The sequence below is a fragment of the Scyliorhinus canicula genome, chromosome 9 (assembly GCF_902713615.1).
Source record: "Scyliorhinus canicula chromosome 9, sScyCan1.1, whole genome shotgun sequence".
NCBI lineage: Eukaryota > Metazoa > Chordata > Chondrichthyes > Carcharhiniformes > Scyliorhinidae > Scyliorhinus > Scyliorhinus canicula.
Window position 1 is genome coordinate 141914124 of NC_052154.1, and position 15973 is coordinate 141930096.

The following is a 15973-nucleotide window of genomic DNA, read 5'->3' on the forward strand; positions in this document are numbered from 1 at the left end:
TTGGTCCCACCCGGGGATGAAGAGGATGTCAGCACACTCCGAGTCACCAACAACCGGACCAACACCTGACTCGCCACCAACACTGCGGCACTCAACGACAGATCAAGGCGCCCGATCATCTAAATTTGTAACCTCCTCTGAAAGCTTAATGACAACATGTAAATAGTTTTCCACTAATTTTTAACAGGGGGTGAATGTGATAGTCACCACTGTTGTATTATATTGTATATACTGCACTGCATACAGAGGGTATTACGGTAAGGCCCCTGTACTACAGGTACTGGGGTAGGCAGAGTATAAATATGTGCACTCTCCGAACTACAGCCATTTCGGTAGCAGCTGTAGGAGGCCACCACACATCTGTGTAACAAAGCCGATTACTCTCTACTCTCTGCTCGTCATAATTGATAGTGCATCAGATATCCCTGCCCAGGCCTCACTCCCCTCCTATACCCTCCCCACTGCCCGGTCCCAGGAAAGCAAAGAAATCCCCTTCAACACACAACCCCAGTGTAAACACACAAAACCCAAAGAACCAGTATTGAAAAAGAAAATCCCAACTCTTAAATAGGCAACATCAACTCATTTAGCACATATAACAACATGCAGTGTAAAAAAATAGAGCTACGTACACTCCTCCATTGACCCCCCACCCTCAGTCCAAGACCAATCATCAGTCGCACTTCTCCCTTTGACCCCAGTCCTTCTGCCATCACAAACGCCTCTGCTGCTTCCGCCGTCTCAAATAAAAGTGGTCGGTCACCCTCAACTTAACTGGGTACACTATGCCGAACCACACCCTGCTGTTTTACAGTGCCATCTTCACTCGGCTGAAGGCTGGCCGCCTCTTCGCCTACTCCACAGTAAAGTCCTAGTATATACGTATACCAGCACCAGCCCACTTTTCCCAACACAGGACATTCTCCTTCACGTCCCTACGGAAACAAATAATCACGCACTTGGCAGCTCATTCGCCTTTGGTTTACACCCTATGAACCTGATCCAGTCCGTACCAAGAGGGATCTTCCCCCTCCCCAACAGCTCCACCAATCTCTTGGCAAAATACTCCGTCAGCCTCAAGCCCTCCATTCCGCCGGGCAGGCCCACGATCCTCAGATTTTGCCGGCTAGATCTGTTTTCTCCACTTTGGTTCGCAGACCCTTGTTGGACTCCACCACCCTCTGCAGCTTCTCATCCATTGAGGTGAGTTGACCACTGTGTTGCCTTAAGGCCTCCTCCACTCCCTTCAGTTTCTCCCTTATTCCCGCACCTCAGCCGATGTCCTCGGCCCCGCCTCCTTCACCGTGGCAATCAGCTGCTCCATCAGCACCTTCAATGCTGCCATCATGTCCTTCCTCACCACCCCTATGTGCTTTGCAAACTGTTTTTCAAGTTCCACAAGCATCACCACACAGTCAAATTTTCTGTTGTGAACAGTACGTCCCCAATCAGCTTCCACCATCCTTCCAGTTGCTGAGCCGACCCTTCCACCCGACGGTGAACCTTCATTAGCCCCTTCTTCACGGCAGCTTTCCTTTGGGTTTTGGGACATTTTTCTTCCTATGTCCTCCTGCACTTATTTAAACCAGAAATTGCCCCTGGGACCAGGCATTAAATTCTTAAAAAAAAAACAAACCTTGAGCAGGAGCCATCCAATGCGCGACCTCCTCCTACATGCCACCACCGGAAGTCACCTTGTTGCGAGAGTTCTTACTGTGCCCCCAGTCCAATGCCAGCATCTCCACATTGTGAATTCTAACCTTTCCAATAATCCCCCCTCTCATTCTTACCGAGTTATGTCATGTGTTATTGGACAAGCATTGAATGCCATTAAGTTCCCTTTACTATACAAATTGTCCTGTCAGACTGGAGAGTTAACACCCTTGTTCAAGAAGTGAAAAAAAAGCACTAAAATTGACAGAGAGTGATTAGCTAAAATGTATTTGTGCAGTAGCTTGTTGGGACATTTGATGCTTTGATGTACCAGCATTTGTTGCAATACACTGATAGTGGTTTTACTATTGCCTGCAGTGCTTGTTATTTTTCTTTGGTTAGTTGACAGTTTTTAATAAAAGCTAGGCTAGGGGCTCATAGGATCTCCACACAAATGTTCAAAAAACACTGCTCCAGTATCCCAAATATACAATCTGGAGCGTCATAGTGTTAGGCATAAGTTTTCCACTAGATGGCATTGCAAGCTAGACTTCCTTATGCAAGAAAATTTATTTGACCGCAATCTTTCTATAATTGCTAATTTCCCTAAATATTTCACAAATGGGAGGAAACAGTGCAAGTGAGACTTAAAATCGGAAACATTTGCTACGTTTCCCTTTTTTGTATTTTTGTTCAATGTTCTTTATTTGTATTACTGAATACATTCAAGACAGAAATGTTGCACCACCTTCTGCTATGATGCTGCCAGTGCCCTGTGAAACCTACCACAAATTATCACAGTTTGCACTGGAAGACTGTTCCCTTTGCCTGTGGTAAGAGACACTCACCTCAATTTAGGAACCACCTCTGCCAAATGCAGCTCAGATTGGGGCCTCAGCTCCACATATCTGCACGATGCACTGCAGAAAATCAACACCACTTCTGCAACAGCACCTTCCAAACCAGTAATTGCCAGTTTCTCTTCAGCAGTCTTGCACTTACTCTTACGGTGCACCTACTTTAATAGAGGAACATTCTGCAGTCTGCACTTAATGTTTGGGGCTGGGAGTGAGGATGGCAGAGTCAGCTCAATTGCTGGATGAATAGAGTATGGGTGCAATGTGTGCGCAAACTGGGGTCAAAGAGTTTTGATGTTTTTTCACCCTGAAACTCCCCACTGGAGTGGAGCTAACCTATCAGATAATCAAGAAATTGTTCCACCACTGACGCCTTCAGGTCACAACCAAGCCCACCCCAACCTCTGTCATCGAGTTTCAGTACACAGACAACACCTGTGTGTGTGCACACTCAGAACCGAGCTACAAACGATCAACCATGTATTCACTGAGGCATGAGAGAATGGGCCTAACATCCAGAAAAAAAAAATTCTCTACCAGCCCACTCCTGCTGTTAGCAGGTGTGCCCCCCGACCATCAAGATGCACGGTGATCCCCTACTCAATGTGGATCATTCCCCATACCTCAGGAGCCTCCTTTCGGCACCGACAATGAAATCCAGCATCGGCTCAAATGCACCAGTGCAGTCTTAGGACGCCCGAGGAACAGCATGTTCGAAGGCCAAGACCTCAAATCTCCAAGGACAATGTACAACAGACACCTCAAATCCCAGGAGAGATATCACCAAAGTTGCCTCTGCAAAATCTTGCAAATCCACTGACAGGGTAAGCGTACCAACTCGAGCATCCTCTACCAGGAAAGTATAGGGGCACTGGTCATGCTCAACCAGCTGTGATGGGCAGGCCACATTGTCCACATGTCCAACACAAGACTCCCAAAACAAGTGCTCTGCTCAGAGCTCTGCAATGGCAAGTGATCACTAGGAGGGCAGAGAAAATGGTACAAGGACACTCTGAAAGCCTCGAAATAAATGCAATATTCCCATAGACAGGTGGGAATCGCTTAGAGTGCACAAACTGGAGAAGAAACATCCACGACCTTGTGTCACAGGGTGGAGCATAAACAGTGCAAAGACAGCGCAGAATCCAGAGTGTCCCACCCACCAACATCATCAAACACCAGATGCCAAACCTGTGGCAGAGTCTGCGGATTCAGGATTGGACTATTCAACCACTGCAGAACACGTCTCCCCGGAGTGGAAGCAAGTAACCCTTGACCCCGAGGGACTGCCCAAGAAGATAATCTGAATCGAGACCAATTACTTTTAAAGAGAAATTTGAACTGCCAGTGAATAACAAAGGATAACAAAACAAGATTTTGTGCTTTAAAACCTTTACGTGAACTGCTGCAGTCAATGTGCTGTAGGTACATCCACAGTGCTGCTAGGGGGAGGAGTTCCAAGATTTTGACCCAGTGGTAGTGAAGGAACAGCAATAGGTTTCCAAGTCATGAGGGCGAGTGCTTAGAGGGGAACTTCTAGGTGGTGATGTTCCAATATATCTGTTGCCCTTGTCAAGGAATCTTGGTGATTTGCTGCAGTGCATCTTGTCAATAGCACACATGTGACTACTGTGTGCCAGTGGTGGAGGGCAGTTTGTGGAAGGGGAGCCAATGAAGCAGGTTGTTTATCCTGGATGGCATCAATCTTCTAGTGTTTATGGAGCTGCACTCATCCATGAAATGGGGAAGAGTATTCCATCACAATCCTCATGTGTGTCCTGTTGATGGTGGACAGGCTTTGGGAATCAGGAGGCGAGGTACTCACCTCATGATTATTAGCCTCTGACCTGCTCTTGTAGCCACAGTATTTATATGGCTAGCCCAGTTGATTTTCTGGTCAATGGTATCCCCAGAGTAGTGGGGGATGCAGTAATGGCAATGCCATTGAATGTTAATTTTTAAAAAAAAAATCTTTGTCACAAGTAGGCTTACATTAACACAAAGTTAGGCTTGCATTATATCAAGTTACTGTGAAAAGCCTCGCAGTCACCACATTCCAGCACCAGTTTGGGTACAGAGGAAGAATTCAGAATGTTTAAATTACCTAAGAACACATCTTTCAGGACTTGTGGAAGGAAACTGGAGCACCCGGAGGAAACCTATGCAGACACTGGGAGAACATATAGAATCCGCATAGACAGTGACCCAAGTCAGGAATCGAACCTGGGATCCTGGTGCTGTGAAACCATAGTGCTAACCACTATGCTATCATAATGCCCGAAAGCAATGTCATGTTTGCTCATTGCCTGGCACTTGTGAATATGTTACTTATCAGCCCAAGTCTGGATGATATCCAGGTCTTGTTGCATTGGGAATGGTGGTGAATATTAAGGATTGCACAGCGAACACCACCCTATCTGACCTTAGGATAGAAGGAAGGACGTTAGTGAAGCAGCTGAAGGTGGTTGGGCTGAAGACACTCCCCTCAGGGAATGTCCTGGAACAGAGATGATTGACCTCCACCAACCACAATCATCTTTCTTTGTGCAAGGTGTAACTCCAAACAATGGAGAGTTTTCCCCAATATCCAGTGACACCAGTTTTTCTTTTGATGCTATACTCTGTCAAACATAGCCTTGATATCAAAGTAGCCACATCACCTCTGGAGTTCATGGCAGTGTATTACTGATGGAATCACACCTTACAGAATGTCAGACTGTTGTTGGACTAGTCGGAGACAGCTGTCCCAAATTTGGCACAAGCCATCAGATGTTCACAAGGAGGACTTTGCAGGGTCAACAGAGCAGAGTTTGTCACTGACATTTCCTGTGCCTAGGTCGATGCTGGGTGATCCGTCTGATTTCATTCCTTTTTGTAGGGTTCATGGTAGTGACTGAGTGATTTGCTGGGCCATTTAAGAGTGCATTCACAAGTCAAACACATTTCTGAGAGTCTGGAGTCACATGTAGGTCAGATCAGGTAAGGATGAGGGGCTTCCTTTCCTGGAGGACATTAATGAACCATATGGGTTTTTAATGGCTGCATGGTCAACATTAGACTTTTAATTACAGATTTTATATTGAGTTCAAATGCAAACCAAGGTTCTCAGAGCATTACCCTGGGTATCAGGATTACTAGTCTAGCAACAATATCCCTACACCTTCGCTAAAGCACATCCCCATGGTAACGTAAATCGCAGACCACGTATCTAGGTAGACATGCCAGTTAGCCACCCTTTTAAACTCCCAACTCCATTCTACCTTCAAACAAAAAAGAGATAAAACAGTTTACAAAACCTGGCATGATCAACAATTTCCTGGGACTTGAGGACAAGGACTGATTTTACAATGCCGGACAGCATCCATCATTGCAAAAATTGCAGAGGCCAAAACACAACAAGCTCTGGCCTAAACATGGGGACCTACCGCTTTCGCTTGACCAGAATGGGCCCAGGTTGGGAATTGCACATGATAGTTTCCTGCAGGCAGCTTCTCAAAAAACAGCAATTGCCACCAGTCATGTCCGGGTTTTCCATTCCTGGTTAATGAAAAGTAATGTGTGCAGATTCGACCTGGTAGGAGCACATTTTATAGGGCCCACTCAAGTAAATAGAAGAACACAATAACTGGTGGACAAATTTAAAAGGGGCCGCTCCCAAAAAACAGAACACAGCCCAAAAGGAATAAAGAGGAAACGGAAACTTAAAAAAAACATTGAGTGGATGATTGCAGTTAAAATGTTGTATTCAATTGAATGCCTGCAAGATGTGGGTGGCAATTTTGCTGGACAGGTTCACAGTACATTTTAATACAAATTTCACAAAAACATCTATTTACAGCTTCACTAAATACACATTCAATTTTTTTTTTTAAATTGATTAATGGACAAGCAATTATTGCCAATCCCCAATTGCCCTCAAGGGGGCAGTTAGAGTCAACCACATTGCTACAAATCTGGAGTTACATATAGGCCAGGGAAGAATGGCATATTTCCTTTCCTAAAAAGGACATTAGTGAACCAGATTTTTCTTTTTTTAAAACAACAATGGTTTCATGGTCATCATGAAGTCACGTTTCACCATCTGCAGTGGCACAATTCAAGCCCAGGTCCCCAGAGCATTAGCCTGGGTTTCTGGTTTACTAATCCAGTAACACCACCATGTCACTGCCTTCCCATTAGGAACAAGAGTAGGCCATTCAGCACCCCAAACCGGTTCCCCATTCAATAAAACCATCAGTGATCTGATTGCAGCCTCAATTCCACATCTCACTTTCCGCTGATCTCCCTTTTTAATCAAGAATATATCGACCTCTGCCTCAAAAATATTCATTGACCCTGGTTCCACCACTCTGAAGAGAGATTCCAAAGATTCACAATCCTCCGAGAAAAAAAAAATTCTAACCTCTATCGTAATGGGAAATCCCCCATTTTGAAACTGCATCCCCTAGTTCTATCCACTCTCACAAGCAGTAACATCAATTCAGAATCCACCCTGTCAAGTCCCCTCAAGATCTTACATTTCAATGAGATCACCTCTCAATCTTCTTAAAACAAATGTAGGCTGAAGAAATTCAGTTTTTTTAATGCCCAAGTGAAGCTGGAACTTCTTCCCTATACTCAATAAAACTCCCACCCACCTTTTTCACTAATTTGTTTTTCAAAGATAAACTTATTCATAAAATATCTGAAATACCATTACAAACATTCCAAAATGGCTATCACAGAAAGTGTAGTAATATTCAGGTGCTCTACATAGATCATGTTGCACTGTGAGGTATTTCAATGTTACATGCAAACAGGGGGTAGGCCAGAAGAATCAATCCAGTCTGGTCTTTTCCATTCATGCCGGTTTCTTGTAAAACACTTCATCATAGCTACTCACCCACAAGAAGCCAACACACCAAAGTGTTCCAGCTGTCTGCATTTATAAGATAATCAGTGTCATATGGTTAACTAGCAATTCACTTAACAAGGTAATTGCCATACACAGTGATTAATAGTACATTGACATTCAACACAATTTAAAGGAACAATACAGACATTTCAAAATGGTCATTACAAAGGGTGCAATGTTATTTAAGTTGTCTACAGAGATCAAGTTGGACTCTAGAGATGCTTCAATACAATTGTGGTACATGTGATATTCACTGTGTACAATGTGACTCATGCAGCCCAAGGGGTTTGATGCAATTTCCTTCCCTTCAGTGCACTGTGACTGGAAGGTCTCAGACAATGATTTTTCCCCATTGCGCCTCTGTGCAGCAGCTGCCCAAAGCTTTGGTGCACCCCCCCAAACACGTAATCTTTCTTCCACAGTAATAATAGAGTGCCAACCTTGCCATTATTACTATAACAAATTGCGGGCAACTGTGTTTTTTTGAAGTTTATATTCTGGTCTGTCCCTTTAAGGTCAAGTGATCTATTGTTTTAAATATGCACAGCTGGAGGTAATTTGTTGTTTGTAAATCTGGAAGTAAACTAGAAGTAATGGGCTGCCTTTCTCTTCTAACAGTTTTTTACACAAATTATGTTGTTTGAACATAAGATTATAAGTTATAGGAGCAGGCACTATTGTCCGTCAAGACTGCTCTGCCATTCAAAAATGTCAGAGCTGATCTTTTACCTCAGCTTCACTTTTCCATTTATCCTCATGTCCCTAATTCCTTTAGTCTAAAGAATGTACAGTGCTCTAGTTTCAAAACTTAAATTATTTATATATTTATTATAGAATGGATCTTCTGTGACATTCCTAAAGCATATTTGGAAATTTAAGAGTGTTTTTTAGATGTTTATCATGCCTGCAACTTCAATTTGATATTGTTTTTCCATCTCGTATCCCAAAGGGATATGTTATAGATATACCTAATCCTTTACAATGCTTCAGATACTGTAACTATTTGTTCATTTCTTCCTTACAAGCCCAATCCCAATTATTTAAATTATTAAAATATTTTATTTGGTTCTCCAGATGTATTTGCAGTTTTTACATAAGATCCAAGGATTTTTAAAAATGTATTCTTCTCTTTTCTATCATTATTTAGCAATGTTCACAGTTCTTGCCTGAGGTCTTGCAGAAGTGGCTCTGACAGGGAGGCAATGTTCACTGGCAATTTGACTGTTGCCACAAATTCTGAAATGATTTATAGTTGACTATTGTATATAGTTGAACAACAAAGTACCTGTCATGCACATGTGAGCTGACCTGTATTAATAGATTATGGGGGCGATTCTCCAATATGGAGCCCAAGTGTTCGCACCGTCGTGAATGCCGTTGCGTTTCACGGCGGCGCGAACCGGGTACGACCCATTCTGGCCCCCACAGGGGGCTAGCACGGCGCTGGAGTGGTTCACAGCGCTCCAGCCTTTGGCGCCGTGCCAACCTGCGCATGTGCAGTTGTGCCGCACCAACCTGCGCATGCACAGTTGTGCCGCACCAACCTGCGTATGCGCGGGGGACTTATTTAGCGCGCCGGCCCTGACTCAGCATGGAGTTGGTGTTTAGGGACCAGCCGCACCAGAACGTAGGCCTGAGGTGTGGGGTGGGAGGGGGAGGCTGGCCCGCCGGCTGGTGTGCCCCGATCGTGGGCCAGACCCCATCGGAGGACCGCCCCGGTGAAGGAGCCTCCGCCCACCCACAGGCCGCCCCCGACCGTTCTCGCCGAGTTCCTGCCAGCAGCGACCAGGGGTGAACGGCGCCGGCGGGACTTTGTTGTATCGCCGTGCCAAACGCGCCGGCGCAAATGGCGCCGATTCTCCACACCATCATGGCGCGGTTATGCCGATTCTCCAGCGCGGGGCTCGGAGAATCGCCCCCGATGTAATTACTGAACATCAGGAAAGATTGACTTTGGAAGGGTACAAATTCACCGGAATGATGCCAGGGTTTAAAGGGTTAAATTGCGAAGACACCTTGTATTTCCTTGAATTTAGCAGATTGAGAAGGGATCTGCATGAGGTGTTCAAAATGCTAAAGGGGTTTTATTGGGTGAATACAATAAACTACTAATGCACGGGTGTAGAAGTCAGGTATTTTAAATACACTTAATATAGGTAAGAAGACTGTTTAAGACAGAAATATTAAATCCCAGTTTTAAAATGAAAGAAATATACAACTTCCAAACTCAGACATGTGTTTGGGAAAAACAGAACCACTGATAAAAACATCACATTTTTCCAAGGGCAAGGGCGGAATCCATAGCAACGAGGGATAAGGATGAAGGATTGTACGGTTCTCACGCCGCTCGAGATTAGGTTGAATCATATCCCATAAATTATACAAGCTAAAAAAAATATCTTGAACTATATTGCCTTGTTTTTAATAAATGGACAGTTAAAACATCGACTCAAATATAATATATATGTATATATTTGATTCCAACATTCTCAGTGAAACAATCTTATAAAAGACAGTTTGAGTTGTATGTTCTGAATTATGCCTAGCCTAGCATGATGAGATAACATGAGGTCTCCATGGTGGCAATAGGTAGGTCAGCATTAGACCAGTTTTTGCTGGTTTTGATAAAGCACAATATCCCATGAGAAACATACCAATAAGCAACAATTAGAAGTGGCGTTACATTGTCATGATGGACGGCTTGTTATCAAATCAAATGTGTTTTGAATATAGTTTAAACCAATTAGGATTATATTGGGGTGTGATCGGATCGCTTAAGACAGATATCAAAGAGTATATCCATGGATGATTTGACCACCATTTTAAGACTAGAGACCAATTGTAGTATCTTAAGGATTTGATCCAGTTTTATTTTAAATTACGGTTGCCGGTTGTTGGTGAGACATTGCTGAAACTCAGTAGAAATTCAAGTTAAAAACTTGTCAGGTGCAAATAAGAATTGTTTTATTGAAGTTCATTGGTTACAACTTGAAAATGATTTAAAAGGTAGTTTGTAGACAATTTGATTTTCTTCAAAGAATCACAGGAATTATCTTCTGAGGCAATAGCCTGAACACAACTTTAAAAGTCGAAGGCTGAAGTTAAAGTATGAAAATGAAATAGGAATACAGAACTCTTTTCTAATTCTCTTCCTTTACTTTCTCTCTCTCTTTTGTCTCTTTCCTGTCTCTTTCTTTCTCCACCTGTCTTTTCTCCGCCCCGTTTCTCTCCTCACTGCCCCCGTTTCTCTCCTCTCCTCACTTCTAGTCTCTAGTCTCTAGTCTCTAGTCTCTAGTCTCTCGTCTTCTTGACTAAAAATGGTGGTCAAATCATCCATGGATATACTCTTTGATATCTGTCTTAAGCGATCCGATCACACCCCAATATAATCCTAATTGGTTTAAACTATATTCAAAACACATTTGATTTGATAACAAGCCGTCCATCATGACAATGTAACGCCACTTCTAATTGTTGCTTATTGGTATGTTTCTCATGGGATATTGTGCTTTATCAAAACCAGCAAAAACTGGTCTAATGCTGACCTACCTATTGCCACCATGGAGACCTCATGTTATCTCATCATGCTAGGCTAGGCATAATTCAGAACTGTCTTTTATAAGATTGTTTCACTGAGAATGTTGGAATCAAATATATACATATATATTATATTTGAGTCGATGTTTTAACTGTCCATTTATTAAAAACAAGGCAATATAGTTCAAGATATTTTTTTTAGCTTGTATAATTTATGGGATATGATTCAACCTAATCTCGAGCGGCGTGAGAACCGTACAATCCTTCATCCTTATCCCTCGTTGCTATGGATTCCGCCCTTGCCCTTGGAAAAATGTGATGTTTTTATCAACGGGGAATTCAGAAGACGACATAATGTTAAAATCAGAATTAGGATATTTCACAGTGTAATCAAAAAGCGCTGTTACATGCAAACTATATTAGAAATCTATCAATTGGTTCCCCAAAAGATTATAGGGAAGTAGGAACACGGGACCAAAAGATGACCATTTAGCCCCCTCGAGTCTATTCCACCATTTAATGAGTTCATAACTAATCTGTGATCTAATACCATATACCCACTTTTGGTTCACAAAATCTTCGGTCTAGTAGCCAATATTGTTCCTTTACCAATGCTGCCAAACAGATTAATCTGGCTATTTGTTCATATGCTGTTCATGGGACTTTGCTGAGAAGAGGTTGGTTGTCATGATTACTTCCACAACAATGACTCCAATTCCAGATACAGTCATTAGTTAATTGTAACATTCCTTGAGACACCCTGGGGATATAAAAGGGGTTCTGTTTTTGTAGGTTAATTTATCTTTCCCAGGATATAGGGTGAGATCTTCCGGCTGTTCACAGTGTAAGGATCTTCCAGTCCCGCCGATGACGCTCCTGTTGTATTGCATATGTACTTGAAAGAATATGATGTCTCTATCTCATTCTCTCCAGCTGTCCATATTGTTTTTGTGTTTGTGTTTTTTCTCTTCTCACCATCTGCTTTAATCTCTCTCTTCTATTCCTTTATATCTATCTTTTCCTGACTATTTTTTTAAAATAATTTTTATTCAAATTTTCAACAACAAATTTTATCACAACAAAGAAAAACAGTAACACCCCCACCCCCCTCCAAATACAAAAACAATAAATTAACAAGAAAAAGAAATAGGCATAGAACCATGAAAACGAACCTCCGTAACAAACCTGTAACCCAGGTTGCTGCTGAAGTTAACCACCCTCTAATGCTCCGCCAGGAAATCAAGAAAAGGCTGCCACCGCCGGAAGAACCCTTGTACCGACCCCCTCAGGGCAAACTTGACCCTCTCCAGTTTAATGAACCCAGCCATGTCGCTGATCCAGGATTCCGGGCTCGGGGGCTTCGCGTCCCTCCACTGTAAAAGAATCCTACGCCGGGCTACCAGGGACGCAAAGGCCAGAATGCCGGCCTCTTTCGCCTCCTGCACTCCCGGCTCCGATGTTACCCCCAAAATTGTGAGCCCCCATCCCGGTTCCACCCTGGAGCCAACCACCTTTGACAAGGTCCCTGCCACCCCCTTCCAAAAGCCCTCCAACGCCGGACACGCCCAAAACATGTGGGTGTGATTCGCTGGGCTCCCCGAACACCTGCCACACCTGTCTTCCCCCCCAAGCACCTTTAGTTGGATTAGACTAAGCTGTGCGCAAGAGGAGGAGGAATTCACCCTCCCCAGGGCGTCCGCCCACGTCCCCTCATCTATCTCCTCTCCCAGCTCCTCCTCCCACTTCGCTTTCAGCTCTTCCACCGAGGCCTCCTCCTCCTCCTGCATCACCTGATAAATTGCCGAGATCCTGCCCTCACCAGCCCACGTCCCCGAGAGCACCCTATCCTGCATCCCCCTTGGCGGCAATAGCGGAAACTCCGCCACCTGCTGCCTAACAAATGCCCTAATCTGCATATACCTGAAGGTATTCCCTAGGGGGAGACCCCACTTTCCCTCCAGCTCCTCTAAGGTCGCAAACTTCCCGTCGAGGAAGAGGTCCCCCATCCACCTGATACCTGCCCTGTGCCAGCTCAAAAACCCTCCATCTATCCTCCCTGGTACAAACCGGTGGTTCCCCTGTATCGGGGACCAAACCAAGGCCTTCACTTCCCCCCTATGCCGCCTCCACTGCCCCCAGATTTTGAGGGTAGCCACCAGTACCGGACTCGTAGAGTACCTTGCCGGGGGGAGCAGCAACGGCGCCGTCACCAGCGCCTCTAGGCTCGTGCCCACACAGGACGCCGCCTCCATCCTCTTCCATGCGGCTCCCTCCCCCTCCATCACCCACCTGCGAATCATTGCCACGTTCGCAGCCCAGTAATACCCACAAAGGTTGGGCAGCGCCAATCCACCCACTTCCCTACCTCGCTCCAGAATACCCTCCTCACCCTCGGGGTCTTCTGCGCCCACACGAACCACGTAATACTCCTGCTGACCCTCCTAAAGAAAGCCTTCGGGATCATGATGGGTAAACACTGGAAGAGGCTCAGAAACCTCGGGAGCACCGTCATCTTAACTGACTGGACCCTGCCCGCTCGGGAGAGTGGCAACACCGCCCACCTCCTGAACTCCTCCTCCATCTGCTCCACCAGCCTCATAAAGTTTAACCTATGCAGGGCCCCCCAGCTCCTGGCTATCTGGACCCCCAGGTATCTGAAGCTCCTCTCTGCCCTTGTTTTTCATGACTATTTTTGCTTCTCTATTATCCACTTCTGTTTCTTTGACTTTTTCTTTTCTTTTGTCCAGGTGTAAATTACCATTTGCTGCAATCTGTGTTTGGAATTCGTCTGCAGAAACAGCAGCTCCATTCCCAGCTTCTTCCTCTGTGTCCCCACATTCATCACATAAACCACCTTTGCACTGGCTCCTCCCTTTCTCATCAGCTCTTCACTCTCATCACTACCCGAACCGCGCCCCCTTTGAGTTGCCTAATCAACCACTATACCCTGCCACTATCCTGTTCCACTTTCGCTCCACTAATCCTTAACTCTCCATCAACTCACCCATCTCTCGCGTGCTCTCCTAAATTCCAGGGGAAAAGAGGTGTCCCCCAACCCCAACCTATTTTCCCTTTCCTCTCTGCTTTTATGTTCGCTCCTTACCTGTTTTGGACAAAAAAAAAGCTTTTTGCAAAATTCAAACATTTGAATGTGAACAGGCCAGTGATGCAAACTGGAACCTTCCTGGTCTGTGTGGTTCGGGTGTGAATGGCAGAAACACTGCGAGAGCAGAAAAAGCAAAAACCTTTTACAAAGTGTGAAAGGACAAAGCAAGGAGGGGTATAACCAAATGAATCATACTGAAGAGTGACCCAAATAGCTGTAAAACGAATAAGTTATTTCTTAGGATTACTGAATTTGGGCCAGGGACTCCAAAACAGCTGGGACATTATACCTGCAAACAATAAGTTTTGTTCTGACTTAGTACTCCAATTTCCTTTCAATCTGTTTTTCAGCTTGGAGATGAGATTGTTCGGATAAATGGCTACTCAATAGTATCTTGTACCCATGAGGAAGTGATAAACCTTATCCGCACGAAAAAGACAGTCTCTCTGAAAGTCAGACGTAAGTGTGTAATTTTATAAATCTGGCTGAATCAGCTGTTGCATGGTATTAAATCAGATTTCTAGTATTTGTTTGATATGCACTCGCTAATCTAATGTTTATATATCAGCATCTGATAAGTTTCAGTTATACATTGACATACAAAGCTGATAAATTCATTCTGCGCCATTTTTCGAAAATAATGGCCCGGATTTCTCGCCTGTGTTTGTCCTGCGGCATAACAGCAATATGGGAACAAAATTCTGTGAGACTCAGGAAACGAGAATCTTGTTGGTGCGATTTTGTGGCACAATTGCCCCTGTCCCGTTCAGAGCAGGAACCTCATTTAAATACATTGTAATATCATTAAAGGATGTCCCCACAGTATCGATCCCCTTGGTGTGATCATGTCGCGACAGCGAGGTTTAGAACAGGTTTTTAAAAATGGGAACCAGACTTAGGGAAACTGCTGCTGCACAGGTAAGTAAAGTCCCTGCGGGAAGAGGGACATTCTGCTACCCTTGCATTGTGCCAGAGAGCAATGCCAGGGGGCCCTCTGGGGAGCTCCATGAGGGACGTTCGCATGTCCGTCAGGGGGGGGTGAAATTGTGGACGGTGCCCATGTGTGTGGGGGGGGGGGGGCAGTCCTCCGTGTGTATGTGGGTGGTTTCGTCCTTTTTTAATCAGAGAACGGAGCGTCTTTTCAAAAGGGGGGCTCCAATCTTGGGGTTTGCAATATTGTCGAATTTTCCCAGCACCGACTGCCAGTGGGACAGTGTGAGCTACGGCGCCAAATGTTTTTTCATCCAAGAGCTGCACAGTGTGGCGAGAAAAGCCAGCTGCGCAGCCGCCGAACGTTATGACGCCTTTCTCGCCTATGCCAGCACTTGGACGAGTAAAGGGAAAACTCTGCCCATTGTCAATTTGGTAGGTTATCATTGTTGAGAGAATGTACCAACCTTACTTATTGCTTTTGTAAGATGCGTACAGTTAGGGAGGTCTCGTGAAGAGGTTCTGAGTCTTGTATAGTTCAACAATAAGTGTTTATTAACTATTTGTAACTATAAGCAGTATAAGATCTAATCTCGGCGCTGTCTCCATGCTTGCATCTACACTTGTCTCTGTCCAGTACAAGACTGCCTTCTAGACAAAGGTCATGTGTACTGTTCCCAGTCCCATGTTAATCTTTTCTATGCCATACCCTTGCACTACACCACCCCCTCAAGTCTTTATCCAATGTACCCAAATTATTTACATTACCTCTGCTACTCTCCCCCCCCCCCCCCCCCCCCCCCCCCCCCCACCCCTCCCAAACGTCCCCCTGCACCTCCCACCTCTCCACATACAGGCGGCCTGGAGGCTTTATAATTCTTCCAGACCTTGGGCTGGACTCTCCGTTTCTGAGACTAAATGTAGACCCCAGTGGAGCACGTTTGTGCTTTCACGACAGGAAAATCCAGTGAGGGGCTAGCACCGGCACCGAGTGAA

General features: G+C 44.8%; 1 protein-coding gene across 4 annotated transcripts in view; it reads left to right on the plus strand.

Annotated features, from left to right (window-relative positions):
- ush1c (Usher syndrome 1C) overlaps positions 1-15973 on the plus strand; it is a 352756-nt gene that overhangs the window by 78035 nt on the left and 258748 nt on the right. For all 4 annotated transcript variants that reach the window (XM_038807797.1, XM_038807794.1, XM_038807795.1 and 1 more), the window contains exon 5: positions 14398-14506. In XM_038807797.1, the coding sequence (XP_038663725.1) occupies positions 14398-14506 (109 nt within the window). The remainder of the gene's footprint in view (positions 1-14397; positions 14507-15973) is intronic.